We start from the raw sequence: 18673 nt of genomic DNA, 5'->3' as shown, positions 1-18673 counted from the left end.
GGTTATCAGAATACAGATATAGGAAGTTAATGGAAGTTGGTACAAGGTTATCAGACTAAGATATAGGAAGTTAATGGAAGGTTATCAGACTAAGATATAGGAAGTTAATGGAAGGTTATCAGACTAAGATATAGGAAGTTAATGGGCGGTTATCAGACTAAGATATAGGAAGTTAATGGAAGGTTATCAGACTAAGATATAGGAAGTTAATGGAAGGTTATCAGACTAAGATATAGGAAGTTAATGGAAGGTTATCAGACTAAGATATAGGAAGTTAATGGGAGGTTATCAGACTAAGATATAGGAAGTTAATGGGAGGTTATCAGAATACAGATATAGGAAGTTAGTGGAAGGTTATCAGAATACACATATAGGAAGTTAATGGAAGGTTATCAGAATACAGATATAGGAAGTTAATGGAAGGTTATCAGACTACACATATAGGAAGTTAATGGGAGGTTATCAGAATACAGATATAGGAAGTTAATGGGAGGTTATCAGACTAAGATATAGGAAGTTAATGGAAGGTTATCAGACTAAGATATAGGAAGTTAATGGGAGGTTATCAGAATACAGGTATAGGAAGTTAGTGGAAGGTTATCAAACTACAGATATAGGAAGTTAATGGGAGGTTATCAGAATACAGATATAGGAAGTTAATGGAAGGTTATCAAACTACAGATATAGGAAGTTAATGGGAGGTTATCAGAATACAGATATGGGAAGTTAATGGAAGGTTATCAGAATACAGATATAGGAAGTTAATGGGAGGTTATCAGAATACAGATATAGGAAGTTAATGGAAGGTTATCAGAATACAGATATAGGAAGTTAATGGGAGGTTATCAGAATACAGATATAGGAAGTTAGTGGAAGGTTATCAGAATACAGATATAGGAAGTTAGTGGAAGGTTATCAGAATACAGATATAGGAAGTTAGTGGAAGGTTATCAGAATACAGATATAGGAAGTTAGTGGAAGGTTATCAGACTAAGATATAGGAAGTTAATGGAAGGTTATCAGACTAAGATATAGGAAGTTAATGGGAGGTTATCAGAATACAGATATAGGAAGTTAATGGGAGGTTATCAGAATACAGATATAGGAAGTTAATGGGAGGTTATCAGAATACAGATATAGGAAGTTAATGGGAGGTTATCAGAATACAGATATAGGAAGTTAATGGGAGGTTATCAGAATACAGATATAGGAAGTTAATGGGAGGTTATCAGAATACAGATATAGGAAGTTAATGGAAGGTTATCAGAATACAGATATAGGAAGTTAATGGAAGTTGGTACAAGGTTATCAGACTAAGATATAGGAAGTTAATGGAAGGTTATCAGACTAAGATATAGGAAGTTAATGGAAGGTTATCAGACTAAGATATAGGAAGTTAATGGAAGGTTATCAGACTAAGATATAGGAAGTTAATGGAAGGTTATCAGACTAAGATATAGGAAGTTAATGGAAGGTTATCAGACTAAGATATAGGAAGTTAATGGGAGGTTATCAGACTAAGATATAGGAAGTTAATGGGAGGTTATCAGAATACAGATATAGGAAGTTAATTGGAGGTTATCAGAATACAGATATTGGAAGGTTATCAGAATACAGATATAGGAAGTTAATGGGAGGTTATCCGAATACAGATATAGGAAGTTAATGGGAGGTTATCCGAATACAGATATAGGAAGTTAATGGGAGGTTATCAGAATACAGATATAGGAAGTTAATGGGAGGTTATCAGAATACAGATATAGGAAGTTAATGGGAGGTTATCAGAATACAGATATAGGAAGTTAATGGGAGGTTATCAGAATACACATATAGGAAGTTAATGGGAGGTTATCAGAATACAGATATAGGAAGTTAGTGGAAGGTTATCAGAATACAGATATAGGAAGTTAATGGAAGGTTATCAGAATACAGATATAGGAAGTTAATGGGAGGTTATCAGACTAAGATATAGGAAGTTAATGGGAGGTTATCAGAATACATAGAAACATAGAATGTGACGGCAGATAAGAACCATTCGGCCCATCTAGTCTGCCCAGTTTTCTAAATACTTTCATTAGTCCCTGGCCTTATCTTATAGTTAGGATAGCCTTATGCCTATCCCACGCATGCTTAAACTCCTTTACTGTGTTAACCTCTACCACTTCAGCTGGAAGGCTATTCCATGCATCGCCTACCCTCTCAGTAAAGTAATACTTCCTGATATTATTTTTAAACCTTTGTCCTTCTAATTTTAGACTATGTCCTCTTGTTGTGGTAGTTTTTCTTCTTTTAAATATAGTCTCCTCTTTTACTGTGTTGATTCCCTTTATGTATTTACATGTTTCTATCATATCCCCCCTGTCTCGTCTTTCCACCAAGCTATACATGTTAAGATCCTTTAACCTTTCCTGGTAAGTTTTATCCTGCAATCCATGAACCAGTTTAGTAGCCCTTCTTTGAACTCTCTCTAAGGTATCAATATCCTTCTGAAGATATGGTCTCCAGTACTGTGTACAGTACTCCAAGTGAGGTCTCACCAGTGTTCTGTACAATGGCATGAGCACTTCCCTCTTTCTACTGCTAATACCTGTCCCTATACAACCAAGCATTCTGCTAGCATTTCCTGCTGCTCTGTTACATTGTCTGCCTACCTTTAAGTCCTCAGAAATAATCACCCCTAAATCCCTTTCCTCAGATGTTGAGGTTAGGACTCTATCAAATATTCTGTACTCTGCCCTTGGGTTTTTACGTCCAAGATGCATTATCTTGCACTTATCCACATTAAATGTCAGTTGCCACAACTCTGACCATTTTTCTAGTTTACCTAAATCATTTTCCATTTGGCTTATCCCTCCTGGAACATCAACCCTGTTACATATCTTAGTATCATCCGCAAAAAGACACACCTTACCATCAAGACCTTCTGCAATATCACTAATAAAAATATTAAAGAGAATGGGTCCAAGTACAGATCCCTGAGGTACCCCACTGGTGACAAGCCCAAGCTTCAAATATACTCCATTGACTACAATGGGAGGTTATCAGAATACAGATATAGGAAGTTAATGGAAGGTTATCAGACTACACATATAGGAAGTTAATGGGAGGTTATCAGAATACAGATATAGGAAGTTAATGGAAGGTTATCAGACTACACATATAGGAAGTTAATGGAAGGTTATCAGACTACACATATAGGAAGTTAATGGGAGGTTATCAGAATACAGATATAGGAAGTTAATGGGAGGTTATCAGAATACAGATATAGGAAGTTAATGGAAGGTTATCAGAATACAGATATAGGAAGTTAATGGGAGGTTATCAGAATACAGATATAGGAAGTTAATGGAAGGTTATCAGAATACAGATATAGGAAGTTAGTGGAAGGTTATCAGAATACAGATATAGGAAGTTAATGGGAGGTTATCAGAATACAGATATAGGAAGTTAATGGGAGGTTCTCAGAATACAGATATAGGAAGTTAATGGGAGGTTATCAGAATACAGATATAGGAAGTTAATGGGAGGTTATCAGAATACAGATATAGGAAGTTAATGGAAGGTTATCAGAATACAGATATAGGAAGTTAATGGGAGGTTATCAGAATACAGATATAGGAAGTTAATGGAAAGTTGTCAGAATACAGATATAGGAAGTTAGTGGAAGTTGATTAGAATAAAGATATAGGATGTTAATTTAAGGTTACCGGACTACTGATAGTGGGTACTTGGCAATGAGCATGCACATATGATATTAGTCTACTCATTGCAACCTGAAAGCCCAATTAACAGAGGAGGCAAAGCAGTCGGCTGCTTGGAGACCAACTTCAAGGTTAAACTGGTTTTATGGTTAAGACCGTGCCAGACTCTCCTAACCCCATAAGAACATAATTGAAGAGGTGTAGGTAGTTCCTTTGATCATAATTTCAAATCTTTCCCTATCACTTTCAAATTCTCAACTTTTTTTTTTTTTTATTCAAAGATTCTTGTAAATTATTCCATCTCGGTCGGCACTTCCATCTTTACAGGGCAGACAGGTCTCCTGTCTGCTTTCCTCTGGTTCACCTGGTCTGTTCCTATCTAGATGTTAAATCGGCCTGGTCATGGTTTGGTTTTGGTTTTTTTTTCTTTCAGTTTTCATTTTCTTATGCCCATTGGAGGGTTGAAAGAAGTATTAACCTATATTTATATTTAGAATGTTTTCTCATTTGCACCTGGATTCCTCTGTCCATGAAACCTGCAGTTTGCAATCAGTGGAAGTGATTTTACTGATGGGTTGTGGGGCAATCTGATTGATAATTGAAATAGAAGCTTGCTTTAAAGTTAAACCCATTGTCACGTTTAGTCATTATGGCTGCTATACATAAGGAAACGCCGTTCTTACTTTTCCTTATGTGTTTTACAAAAACTACAGGGGCCCTCGAAAAAAAATAGAGATTCAGACACAGAAGATATATGGAAGCAGATTAGAGTGAGTTAATTTTGGTGACAAATCCACTTTAATAGTAAAAAGCTTCACTATTATCCTAGATTGAAAAATGCTAGCATAGATATCCAGTATAGTATATATATATATATACCATATTTATCGGCGTATAACACGCACCTCATTTTAAGGACATTTCAGGAAATTTCCCCCCCCCTCCCATAGTATTCTCCCCACCTCCCATAGTGTTCCCCCCCCCCCCTCATCCCATAGTGTTCCCCTCCCGTTTCCATAGTATTCTCCACCCCCTCCCATAGTTTCCCCCCCCCTCATCCCATAGTGTTCTCCCCCCTCCCATAGTGCCCCCCCTCCCCTTGTCCCATAGTGCACTTTCCCACCCCTTGTCCCATAATTACTTACCTGTCTTGAAGCGTGGGCCGGCTTCACAGCGCGCACCGCGGTACAGGAACTTCAATTTCAGGTTCCGGTTTCCGGCGGGACTGAAAGGAAGTATGCACACTGAGTGACTTTGGTCTTGATTATGGGTATTTTTAAAGTGCAGTGACAGACTGTGTTTTTCAAACCCACTTCCTATATTTCTAATATGCTCTTGAATGCAAGTGTTTAACCCCTTAAGGACACATGACGTGTGTGACACGTCATGATTCCCTTTTATTCCAGAAGTTTGGTCCTTAAGGGGTTAAAGTGCGGATAGTTCTACCCACATAAAAGAGATCACAAGGGCAAATGATCATATAAATAAACAGAGCACTCAATACAAATTTACCCTTATTAGCACATAAAAAACAGCCTCCTCGCAAATCTGAAAGCAAGAATAAAGTGCATATAGGGTAATAACGTAACAGATAAATTGGTGTATAGTCTGTAACTGGTCCAACTCACATGGTCTGGAGCCACTTATACAAGCTGGCTCAGACTAACAGCATGTATCCTCAATATCTGGATGTTGGTGCTTCAAATTGGATCCCCTCTTGGTCCTTAGTTCAAAAGAGCATCCTTAGGTAAATTTAAAAGTATATCCATATAGAATTTGAGATCAACCCAAAAATAATCCTTAAATTGAGTATAAACTCTACTACCTAAAATCAATTGAAAATTAATTTGGACAATTGAAAGCTATTATAAAAAATATATATGTATAAAAAGGTATATAAATTATATACAATATATTATTTAAAAATCATTTAAATAAAAAACCTTACTTACTTAAAAAATAGGAAAAAGGGGATTATAGATATGGGGTAATCTCAAAGTCTACGTTAAGTCCTTGTGGTGTTAAAGTGTCTAAATTAAAAATCCACTTCATTTCAGTCCTATTGAGTAAAGTGTCTTGATCTCCCCCTCTCCAATGAATATCTACTCTCTCTATTGCTATAAAGTTTAATTCTTTAGGGTCACTATTATGGTGTTCCATAAAGTGTTTTGAAACACTATGATTAATGTATTGGCGATTTATGTTATAGATGGTAGTAGAGTTTATACTCAATTTAAGGATTATTTTTGGGTTGATCTCAAATTCTATATGGATATACTTTTAAATTTACCTAAGGATGCTCTTTTGAACTAAGGACCAAGAGGGGATCCAATTTGAAGCTGTCAGGGTACCTGAAGTCTTTACCTCTGGGAGAGGTAGAGACTTAGACGTCTATCCATCCGGACGGTCTGTTTCCCCTGTTCCTCGCGGTCCACCCGGTCACATAAACGCCGGCCGCGAGGGAGTCCCTTCCTTTTGTAGCATGACGTCCGGAAGTCACGACCTCCAAACGACCTGTCACTCAATTGTTTGGAGACTAATCAGGACTCGTCGGAGGCGTGTCTACCCTTCTGAGCCAGGGTATTTAACAGTGCTTCTCTCATTTGCTCATTGCCCTGTCGTGGTTCTAGCCTGCCTAGTCACACAGTGCTCTGGTATTTTCTGTTATCCCTTTGGTTCCGACCCGGCTTATTTGACTTACTCTGTTTACCTCTGTTATCCTTGACCCGGCTTGTTCCTCGCTTACCTGTCCTCTCGTTCCCTCGACCTCGGCTTGTCTCTGACCATTCTCTATATTCTCCGTACGTTAGTCCGGCCATTCTAAGGTCCGGTATACGTATCCTGTACCTGTTTGTACTCTGCGTGTTGGATCCCTGTCCCGATCCTGACATTACGACAGGGCCAATGGATCCTGCAAGTACAAACAGTCAGCTTGGCCCCTCTGATCCTAGGTTCGAAGCCATGGAACACAGAATGGATCAAATGGCCCTAGCGCTACAGGCGTTATTATCTCGTGCCAATAATCCACCAGAGGAGACACGTACTACTTCTATCTCCCCTGTAAGTTCTGGCCTAGAGGTAGCCACTGTAGGTGCCTCCTCCCGCATTACCCCACCAGTACGTTATGGTGGTTCACCTGAGAAGTGTCGTGGTTTTTTAAACCAGATTAGTATCCACTTTGAATTGCAACCTCGTTCCTATCCTACAGATAGGGCAAAGGTTGGATTTATTATCACCTTACTCATTGAGAAAGCTCTGAGATGGGCCAACCCACTATGGGAGAACGATAACCCGTTGGTATATAATTATAATGCCTTTGTAGCTGCCTTTAGAAGAACTTTTGACCCCCCTGGTAGAAAGGTCAATGCAGCCAGATTACTGTTGCGCCTGAGACAGGAGAACTGAACACTTGTGGATTATGCACTAGAGTTCAGGTCTCTGGCGTCAGAAGTTAAGTGGAATGAGCAGGCTTATATAGATGTATTTTTGAACGGGCTGTCAGACGTAATCCTTGATGAGGTTGCTACTAGAGAACTCCCTGAAAATTTGGAGGATTTAATTTCGTTCATTTCTCGTATTGATGAGCGTTTAGGAGAGAGGAACCTTAGACCTTCCTTTAAATTAGCTCCCGCACTTCAAAGTCCTGATTCCACTACCTCACTGTTTCCTGAACCTATGCAGATAGGCAGTACTCGCCTCTCAGAAGAGGAGAGACAGTACAGGAGAAGAGAGGGATTATGCATGTATTGTGGAGTCAGAGGTCACTTACGCCTGAATTGTCCTAATCGCTCGGGAAACGCTCGCACCTAAGTTTCTCTAGAGGACAGGCCTTGGGTGTTTCTATTTTGTCCTCTACTCATAATTATAAAGATCACAGGCTTCTGCTACCAGTTTCTTTAACTTGGGAGAAGGGAGTACTAAAGACTATGGCTTTGATAGATTCCGGAGCTGCTGAGAATTTTATCGACCAAGCCTTTGCTACTAAACACACTATCCCATCCCAGTTAAGGGATACACCCTTGGCCGTTGAGGCCATAGATGGTAGACCTTTACTTGAGCCTGTTATCTTCCGTGAGACCATACCCGTTAACTTAACTGTTGGTATCTTACACGAGGAAAAGTTATCACTTATGCTCATTTCATCCCCTTCTGTCCCCATAGTCCTGGGGTACCCTTGGTTAAAAAGACATAACCCTATTATCGATTGGGAGTTAGGGGAGATACTCTCATGGGGTCAGGGCTGCCAGGAGAGGTGTTTACGCAGGGTTTCTCCATTGGCTGTAATAAACACACCAGGTACTTCCACTCAGTCTACAGAGAGACAGATACCGTCTCTCTACCAGGACTTAAAAGCAGTATTCGACAAGAAGAATGCTGATACCTTACCTCCACACAGGTCATTTGATTGTAAAATTAAGCTTCTACCTGGTACTATGCCTCCAAAGGGGCAATGTATATCCTCTATCCACTCAAGAGAACTCAGTTCTAGAGGAATATATTCGTGAGAATCTAGAAAAAGGATTTATTAGGAGATCCTCCTCTCCCGCCGGGGCTGGTTTTTTTTTCGTTAAAAAGGATGGTACTCTGAGACCTTGTATTGATTACCGAGGTTTGAATAAGATAACCATCAGAAATGCCTATCCGATTCCTTTGATTACCGAGCTGTTTGATCGTTTAAAGGGCTCTAAAATTTTCACCAAGTTAGATCTCAGAGGGGCGTATAACTTGGTGAGAATCCAGCATGGACACAAGTGGATGACAGCGTTCAATACCCGTTATGGTCACTATGAATACACGGTTATGCCATTTGGTCTTTGTAATGCTCCGGCAGTATTTCAGGATTTGATTAATGAAGTTCTTAGGGAGTTTCAACATGATTGTGTTATTGTATACCTGGATGACATACTTATACACTCTAGGGAGATTGAGACTCACCACAGACAAGTCAGAAAGGTATTGCACAAACTTCTGCAACATGGCTTATACTGTAAATTGGAGAAATGCAGTTTTGACCAGTCTCAGATAGACTTTCTTGGTTACGTGATTTCTGGGGAAGGCTTTAAGATGGATCCTGACAAACTCCAATCTATTTTAGATTGGCCATTGCCTAAGGGACTCAAGGCGATTCAGAGGTTTATTGGTTTCTCTAATTATTATAGGCGCTTTATTAAGGGATACTCTTCTATTATTGCGCCTATTACCAATATGACCAAACAAGGGGCTGATACTAAGACCTGGTCTACTGAGGCCCTTGTTGCTTTCAAGACTCTCAAGGAACTTTTTGCTTCTGCCCCAATTTTAGTCCATCCTGATACGACTCTGCCGTTCCTACTCGAGGTTGATGCCTCTGAGACGGGAGTAGGTGCTGTTCTGTCACAAAGGTTAGGGGTGGACAAACCGTTACACCCTTGTGGTTTTTTCTCTAAGAAACTATCTGGCCCTGAAAGCAGATATGACATCGGTGACAGGGAACTGTTAGCGGTCATTATGGCTCTAAAGGAGTGGAGACATTTATTAGAAGGGACCTTACATCCTGTTACGATTCTAACGGACCACAAGAACTTGTCCTATATTGGGGAGGCTAAGCGCCTATCCGCCAGGCAAGCTCGTTGGTCCTTATTCCTGACTCACTTCAATTATGTGCTTACTTATAGACCTGGTTCTAAAGCCGATGCTTTATCTCGCCAATATGAACCGTCCACTATAGCTGAGCCAGTTCTTTCCTCGATAGTTCCTAAATGTAATATCATCGCTAACACGAATCTCAGGATTCATTCTCCGTTGCTTGCTGAGATCATGAAGTTACAACATCTAGCTCCTAAACAGACTCCTGGGGATAGACACTTCGTTCCTCCTGTTCTCCAACTGGAAGTGTTACGGTGTTTCCACAACAGCAAGGTAGCTGGGCATCCTGGCATTCGCAAGACGTATGCTTTAATCTCCAAAGATTTCTGGTGGCCTGCTTTACGTAAGGATGTTAAGGATTTCATCGGTACGTGTGAGGTCTGTACTAAGACTAAGCAACCTCATACGCTCCCATGTGGATTTCTGCATCCCTTAGAGGTTCCAGAGAAGCCATGGTCCTGTTTAGCTATGGACTTCATTGTCGATTTACCTATCTCTAAAAAACAGACTGTTATCCTCACCGTGGTTGACAGATTCACCAAGATGGCTCACTTCGTTCCTCTGCCTAAACTCCCGTCTTCCCCCGAATTGGAAGAGATATTCGCAAGGGAGATTTTTCGTTTACATGGGATACCCTCCCAAATTGTGTCTGACAGAGGTTCCCAATTTGTTTCCCGTTTTTGGAGGTCCTTCTGCTCTCAACTGGGTATCAAATTGAATTTCTCTTCTGCCTATCATCCTCAGTCTAACGGAGCTGCTGAACGCACCAACCAAAAGATTGAACAATATTTACGTTGTTTTGTTTCTGAACACCAGGACGATTGGGTTGGTTTGATTCCTTGGGCGGAGTTTGCACACAACAATCTCGTTTGTGATTCTACTCATTCAAGCCCCTTCTTCATGAATTATGGCTTTCATCCATCTATTCTTCCCTCGGCTTCTCCTTCCCAAGGGTTACAGTCGGTTGATGTTGCCAATTTGATGTTGAAGTTGCCAATTTGAGGAAGTTGTGGGATCAGACTCGACAAATTCTTCTGCACAATTCTATGCTGGTTAAGAAACACGCTGATAAACGTAGAAGGGCGGCTCCGGTGTTTGTTCCAGGTGATAGAGTATGGTTGAGTACAAGAAACATTCGTTTAAAAGTGCCTTCCATGAAGTTCGCTCCTCGTTATATTGGACCTTACAGGGTGCTGACTCGAATTAACCCAGTTGCGTATCGTCTAGCTCTTCCATCTGCCTTACGCATCCCTAACTCATTTCATGTTTCATTGCTGAAACCACTAGTCTGTAACAGATTTTCCTCCACGATCTCCTCCCCTCGTCCTGTTCAGGTGGAGGGTCAGGAGGAGTATGAGGTTAACGCTATCATCGATTCTCGAATCTCCCGGGGGAGAGTACAATATCTGGTCGATTGGAAGGGATATGGTCCTGAGGAGAGGAGTTGAGTGCCTCAAGAGGACGTTCATGCTCCTCGTCTCCGCAGGGCGTTTCACTTCCGCTTCCCATCTCGTCCCGGTTCATTCCGCCCGGTGGGCGTATCTGAGAGGGGGGGTACTGTCAGGGTACCTGAAGTCTTTACCTCTGGGAGAGGTAGAGACTTAGACGTCTATCCATCCGGACGGTCTGTTTCCCCTGTTCCTCGCGGTCCACCCGGTCACATAAACGCCGGCCGCGAGGGAGTCACTTCCTTTTGTAGCATGACGTCCGGAAGTCGACGGCATGACGCCAACCCGGAACGACCTGTCACTCAATTGTTTGGAGACTAATCAGGACTCGTCGGAGGCGTGTCTACCCTTCTGAGCCAGGGTATTTAACAGTGCTTCTCTCATTTGCTCATTGCCCTGTCGTGGTTCTAGCCTGCCTAGTCACACAGTGCTCTGGTATTTTCTGTTATCCCTTTGGTTCCGACCCGGCTTATTTGACTTACTCTGTTTACCTCTGTTATCCTTGACCCGGCTTGTTCCTCGCTTACCTGTCCTCTCGTTCCCTCGACCTCGGCTTGTCTCTGACCATTCTCTATATTCTCCGTACGTTAGTCCGGCCATTCTAAGGTCCGGTATACGTATCCTGTACCTGTTTGTACTCTGCGTGTTGGATCCCTGTCCCGATCCTGACAGAAGCACCAACATCCAGATACTGAGGATATATGCTGTTAGTCTGAGCCAGCTTGTATAAGTGGCTCCAGACCATGTGAGTTGGACCAGTTACAGATTATACACCAATTTACCTGTTACGTTATTACCCTATATGCACTTTATTCTTGCTTTCAGATTTGCGAGGAGGCTGTTTTTTATGTGCTAATAAGGGTAAATTTGTATTGAGTGCTCTCACCTTTCACCTCTGTTGATATATTGTATTAATTGTATGTGGATAAGTGACTCACATTTGGTGATTGGAGCACCGTGAAATCCATAATCTTCTAACCTTAATTCCCTTTTATTCTATCCTGTAAATAACTTTCTTGGAGTAGCATGTAATGCGCTTTTATATAAAAATTCTCAATGGATTCTGTGGATGGCTGAAATTAGAGATTTTTTTGTTTAGTGTTTAACCCCTTAAGGACACATGACATGATTCCCTTTTATTCCAGAAGTTTGGTCCTTAAGGGGTTAAAGTACTTTTACAGGCGCCACAAGATCCGCAGCCATAGAATCCCTTAGGTTCTGTAAGGAAATTCTCATTTGTGGTTTCGGACTTAAGTGCTTCTTAGATTTGGAACCCCTCTATAAACGAGGACTGGTTTGCCTGGAAGAATAGTGTCTAATAATTCGTCATTTTTAAGGATGGGCCAATATTTTGAGAGGATCTTTTCTATATGTTGATTTAAACAATTGAAATCACAGATAAAACTTATCTCATTATTCCTCTCTGTTGTGTTCCCATTCTTATATCTAATTATGGTCTCTGTCTTCTTCTCTTACGTTTGCATAGCATCATTTAAAAGTTAGGTTTTATTTTCCTTTCTCTTTAAAGTCATTCATGATTTTTTTAGCTTGTTCTTCAAACATTATTGAATCTGAGCAATTTCTTCTCACTGGTAAGAGTTGAGCCTTTGGAGCATTTTAAAGCCACGATGAGAAATGACAACATCGTGTTGGATGCAACCGTTTACGTCCACCATCTTGAAGAAGGTGCTAGTTTTTAAAGTGCTATTCTCTATATAAATGCTTAAATCTAAAAAAATTACTTTTTCTTTACGAAAATCCGTAGTAAGTTTAATACCCCAATCGTTAAAATTTTGCTTGGTTTAAAAAGAAGTGAAGGAGGCTTCCATACCCCTCCAAATAAATCGTCTATGTAACGGTGATAGGTCACGAGGCCGTCCACCAGCCTGCCTTCTTCATAAATTAATTCTTGTTCCCATTTAGACATGAAGAGGTTGGCATAGCTAGGGGGAACCTCATGCCCATCGTCGTGCCACAGATCTGCAGATAAAAATGGTTATGAAACCAAAAATAATTATTATGTAGAATCCATTGTATCCCTTTGATTATAAAATCTGTCTGTGCTTGAGGAAATTTGTCCGATGTTTCTAAAAAGTATCTGGTGGCTGCACACCCTCTTTCATGCGAGATGACTGTGTATAATGAGCCAACATCAGCCGTAACTAGAAATAAACCTTCCTTCCAAGATATGTCTTTTAAAACCTGTAGGATGCTTAAAGTATCTTTAAGATAGCTTGGGCAGTGCTGTACTATATATTGTAAGTGATGGTCTACATATTGTGAGAGTTTGCTGGATATACAGTGCCTTGCAAAAGTATTCACCCCATTGGCCTTTTTTTTGTGTTTTGTTGCCTCACAACCTGGAATTAAGATGGATTGTTTGAGGATTTGCATCATTTAATTTACAGAACATGCCCACAACTTTAAAGATTTTTTTTTTATTGTGAAGCAAACAACAAATACGACAAAATAACTGAAAAAATCAATGTGCATAACTATTCAGCCCCCTAAAGTCAATACTTTGTAGAGCCACCTTTTGCGGCAATCACAGCTCCAAGTGGCTTTGGATAAGTGGATGAGCTTGCCACATCTTACCACTGGGATTGTTGCCCATTCCTCCTTGCAAAACTACTCCAGCTCCTTCAAGTTGAATAGTTTGCGCTTGTGAACAGCAATCTAAGCCTGACCACAGATTTTCTATTGGATTGAGGTCTGGGCTTTGACTAGGCCATTCCAACACATTTACATGTTTCCCCTTAAACCACTCAAGTGTTGCTTTAGCAGTGTGTTTGGGGTCATTGTCCTGCTGGAAGGTGAACCTCCGTCCTAGCCTCAAATCATGCACAGAGTGCTACAGGTTTTGCTCAAGAATATCCCTGTATTTGGCACCATCCATCTTTCCCTCAACTCTGACCAGTTTCTCAGTCCCGGCTGCTGAAAAACATCCCCACAGCATGATGCTGCCACCACCATGTTTCACTGTGGGGATGGTGTTCTTTGGGTGATGTGATGTGTTGGGTTTACGCCAGACATAGTGTTTTCTTTGATGGCCAAAAGGTAAAATTTTAGTCTCATCAGACCAGAGCACCTTCCTCCATACATTTTGGGAGTCTCCCACATGCCTTTTCGCAAACTCAAAACGTGCCGTTTTTTGCTGAAAGTAATGGCTTTCTTCTGGCCACTTTGCCATAAAGTTCAACTCTATGGAGCGTACGGCTTATTGTCATCCTATGAACAGATATTCCAGTCTCTGCTGTTCCAGGGTTACCTTAGGTCTCTTTGCTGCCTCTCTGATTAATGCCCTCCTTGCCCGGTCCGTGAGTTTTGGTGGGCAGCCATCTCTTGGCAGTTTTCTGTTGTGCCATGTTCTTTCCATTTGGTTATGATAGATTTGATGGTGCTCCTGGGGATCATCAAAGATTTGGATATTTTTTTTATAACCTAGCCCTTACTTGTACCTTACTTGTTTGGAGAGTTCCTTGGTCTTCATGGCAGTGTTTGGTTGGTGTTGCAGCCTCTGGGGCCTTTCCAAAAAGGTGTGTATATGTAATGACAGATCATGTGACACTTAGATCGCACACAGGTGGATATCATTTCCCTGATTATGTGACTTCTGAAGGTAATTGGTTGCACCAGAGCTTTTTATGGTCTTCATAACAAAGGGGGTGAATACATACGCACATGCCAATTTTCTGTTTTCTATTTCTAAAAAAATAGTTTTCTAGGTAAAAAGTCAAGGGGGGGGGGGGGAGGCGAATACTTTTGCAAGGCACTGTAGATCCAATACCCTACACTATCGGCCTGCCTGGGGGTTTATCTTTATTCTTATGAATTTTGGGGATGTGAAAAAACAAAGGGAATTTAGGGTGTTCTACATTCAGAAATTCATTCTTTTTTTATTTAGTATCCCTAGTGATTTTCCTTTGTCTATGAATTTATTGTAATTGAGTTTAGTTTTGCTAGTTGGATCTTTTACCAATATTTTGTAAGTTGTTTCACCATTCAAGATTCTTAAGGCTTCCATGATGATGTCCTTGCTCTACATCAATACAATGCCCCCCCCCCCCCCCCCCCCCCTTTGTCAGCTGGTTTAATAACAAGGGTGTGGTATTATTTGAACATTTTCAGGGCTTCTTTTTCTTTATAGCTTACATTATATTCATATTTATTAACCTTTTTAATGGACCCAATATCTCTCACGACCATCTTTTTGAATGTAATCACATAGGTGGTAGCAGCTTGTCATTTTTTAGAATACTGTGCCTATTGCTTAAGCGCCTATTACACTACTTATTACAAATCCACTTTAAGCTTACTGGCCAGATCCTCATCTACTGCTTTATCAATTTCTCTATCTCAAACTATGAATTTTTATTTTTGTATTTTGTAACAAAAAAAAAATATATGTAATATTCATTCTTTACTGCTCTTAAAGGTTTGGAATTCTTCTTTTGAGACCTAATGTGGATTTGAGCAAAGAGAGGTAAGTAAAAGCAGTACTTTCACGTAAGTATTCCTCTCAAACTGGGAAAGTAATTTACAGGGTAATGTGGCCCATGGAGAGGTAGAATGGGAACTCAAACCATCAGATGTCTGGGATGAGGTAATATGGGAACTGGATCAGAGCTCCATTTGGATGAGGTAGTACTATCAGAGGTCCATTCGGATGAGGTAGGATGGAAACTCAAACCATCAGATGTCCGTTGGAATGAGGTAGAATGGGAACTGGATCAGAACTCAATTTGGATGAGGTAGGATGGAAACTCAAACCATCAGATGTCCGTTGGGATGAGGTAGAATGGGAACTGGATCAGAACTCAATTTGGATGAGGTAGGATGGAAACTCAAACCATCAGATGTCCGTTGGAATGAGGTAGAATGGGAACTGGATCAGAACTCAATTTGGATGAGGTAGGATGGAAACTCAAACCATCAGATGTCCGTTGGGATGAGGTAGAATGGGAACTGGATCAGAACTCAATTTGGATGAGGTAGAATGGGAACTCAAACCATCAGATGTCCGTTGGAATGAGGTAGAATGGGAACTGGATCAGAACTAAATTTGGATGAGGTAGGATGGAAACTCAAACCATCAGATGTCCGTTGGGATGAGGTAGAATGGGAACTGGATCAGAACTCAATTTGGATGAGGTAGAATGGGAACTCAAACCATCAGATGTCCGTTGGAATGAGGTAGAATGGGAACTGGATCAGAACTAAATTTGGATGAGGTAGGATGGAAACTCAAACCATCAGATGTCCGTTGGGATGAGGTAAAATGAGAACTGGATCAGAGCTCTATTGGGATGAGATTGTGTTGAGTGATACCAGCTCCATTTTTAATCATTGCTATTGTGAATTCACACTCTGTTGCTGGTAGATGAGAGTTCTAATACCAACTGGGTGCTCTTCATAATGCAGCCACTTTGTATAGATGTAGTTCATATACCCAGCTAGGTAGAACTTTGTACAAAAAAAGGGGGTAGTTGATTTAAATAGGATCCTAAGCACCCAAACAACTGTAGCTAAGGGAGGTGTGAATATGGCTGCAGGGGCATGATCTATACACCAGCTAATGTGTTTTTTGTGCTGAGAATGTCCATTTAAATGTAAGAATAATTTAGAAATCCCTCAGTGTTAATATAATTGTAAGTTTATGGGAAATGTAAAAATTTCTGCTTATGAGTCAGTTCATTTCCTGGTAGAATATTCTGTGAATGACCTTTCTGTTGCACTCACCATGTCTACTGATTCCAGCTGTCTGGAGATTCTACAGAGAACACATGTGACTGGCTGCCAATTCGGGTATTTACATTTCTCAGGTATTCATTTTGGGAAGTATTGTTGTATTTGAATTGTTTTTTTTACATTTAATTTTCTTTTTGTTCAGGAAGAAGCGCCTATTCTTTAAATACTGGCACCAGGACCAATTAACACACTGTGTACTAAAGCTGATACGAGCGGCTGTTGTTTTCCAAAAGTGTAAGTTAAAAAGATCTGAACACTTGGCCATTACCATCACCATTTTAGATAGAAATATCGCTATAATGCATTACATATTCGTTTAATAAACAACCTAGAATAATCTGTGATTGGCCAGTCTAGACAGGCAAGTATTGTAGAATTAATCACTGGCCATATAGACTAGAATACACTAGCCAATCTTGAATGTCCACCATTGGGCAGTATAGAACGCACAGCACTAGCCAACCTCGAATGTCCACCATTGGGCAGTATAGAATGCACAGCACTAGCCAGTCTTGAATGTCCACTGTGACGGTCTGCCAAGGTATCACCGTCACGGATAACCCTTTTCCAAGAAAAACGGGTTCCATGGAAATGGTGGCAAGAGCCGGTCTCCGTTCGTGTGGTTTTGTACGAAAACCACAAAAGATAGAGGAAAACTGGTTTGTGTAGAATGCTCCCCATGTTAGTTAGTCTGTAACTCCCGAACGCTGTTCGTATAGGTGAACTGGAACGAGCCGTGGGTCCATGGTGTTTGTGGGAGTACCTGGCCGAAATTAGTTCCAGGCACTCAATGGCCAAGACCCGCTGCCAGCTTTCGGGAGACAAGATGGCAGCCATCCTGCGTTAGAATGTACGAAATTGCAGCCACCCAGTGGAGCATTCTATTAATGATTTCCTTTGCGGTTTTCCTACAGATACATAAGTGCCTGGCCAAAATTAGTTCCAGGCACTCGACTACCAAGTCCCGCTGCCAGCTGCCAGCCAAGTGCGTTTGCATGTACGAAATGGCGGCCACCCAGTGGAGCATTCTATTAATGATTTCCTTTGCGGTTTTCGTACAGATACATAATGTTCCATGTTATAATTGGTTTCCGTTGTGGTCTCAGTTCGGGAACCGAACAAAATAAACTAAATGACTATAGACACAAACAAAATCACAAAAAGAGCTGAAAGTGATGGGGATATTCCTTCACATCCACCATTGGCCAGTATAGAATGCACAGCACTAGCCAGCCTGGGTTGTCCACCATTGGCCAGTATAGAATGCACAGCACTAGCCATCCCGGAATGTCCACCATTGGCCAGTACAGAATGCACAGCACTAGCCAGTCTGGAATGTCCCTAATTGTCCAGTATAGAATGCACATCACTAGCCAGCCTGGGGTGTCCACCTTCGGCCAGTATAGAATGCACAGCATTAGCCAGCCTGGAATGTATAGAATGCGGAGCACAGACTAGTACTGACTAATCCATCTCTGGCCAATCTAGAATGTGCATCACTTTTTGAGTAATGTGCTATTGCCCAGTGTCTAATAATGCATCTCTCACAGTGTCTGCAGTTTGCTATACCCTCTGACCTATGCAAGAGGTGCCATAGAATGAGCTCCAGAAATTGAACCAAGCAGTAAAGGTTAAAAACATAAAATTTAACAAGCTTATAGATATTTGCACGTCATATAAATCACGTTCCAAGAAATTGCTGATAGTTTGCTTCCTTTAGTACCAACGCAATGAAAACCTTTTTCATATTGAGAATAATCTAATAAAAATGTTTTTACGAAATAGAAATGTTAATTTAATTACATGTGAATAATGAATCTCAGAGCTAATTTCATATCCATAACTTTGGTGCCTGAGAAACTGGTTGCGAATAATTGTGTAGAAACATTGTCAGTTCTACCCAGCCTGGATTTTCTCTGTTTATATTCAGTCGATCTGTACTTTATAAATGTGGCTCTGTATTCCTCTACCTTTTCTGTTCATATTCTTAAAATTTCTATAAAGGTTAAAAAAGTTTGGTTTCAATTTGTGCTTAATCTGGGAGCAGAAAAATGCACTTTTCCGTTTCTCAGAGACACGTACATCCACCAGAGAACACCAGGAGAATGCACTGCTCTGTGTCCCGGAGATGCGTACATCCACCAGAGAACA

At 40.8% G+C, this 18673-nt stretch overlaps 1 protein-coding gene across 1 annotated transcript in view; it reads left to right on the top strand.

Moving 5' to 3' along the window:
* Window positions 1-18673, top strand: part of LOC134610515 (myosin-IIIb-like) — a 301018-nt gene that overhangs the window by 246446 nt on the left and 35899 nt on the right. The window contains exons 20-22 of the mRNA XM_063453481.1: window positions 15210-15257; window positions 16532-16579; window positions 16665-16756. Of these exons, the coding sequence (XP_063309551.1) occupies window positions 15210-15257; window positions 16532-16579; window positions 16665-16756 (188 nt within the window). The remainder of the gene's footprint in view (window positions 1-15209; window positions 15258-16531; window positions 16580-16664; window positions 16757-18673) is intronic.

The sequence above is a fragment of the Pelobates fuscus genome, chromosome 5 (assembly GCF_036172605.1).
Source record: "Pelobates fuscus isolate aPelFus1 chromosome 5, aPelFus1.pri, whole genome shotgun sequence".
NCBI classification, from domain to species: Eukaryota; Metazoa; Chordata; class Amphibia; order Anura; family Pelobatidae; genus Pelobates; species Pelobates fuscus.
This window is presented reverse-complemented; position numbering and strand designations above follow the sequence as displayed.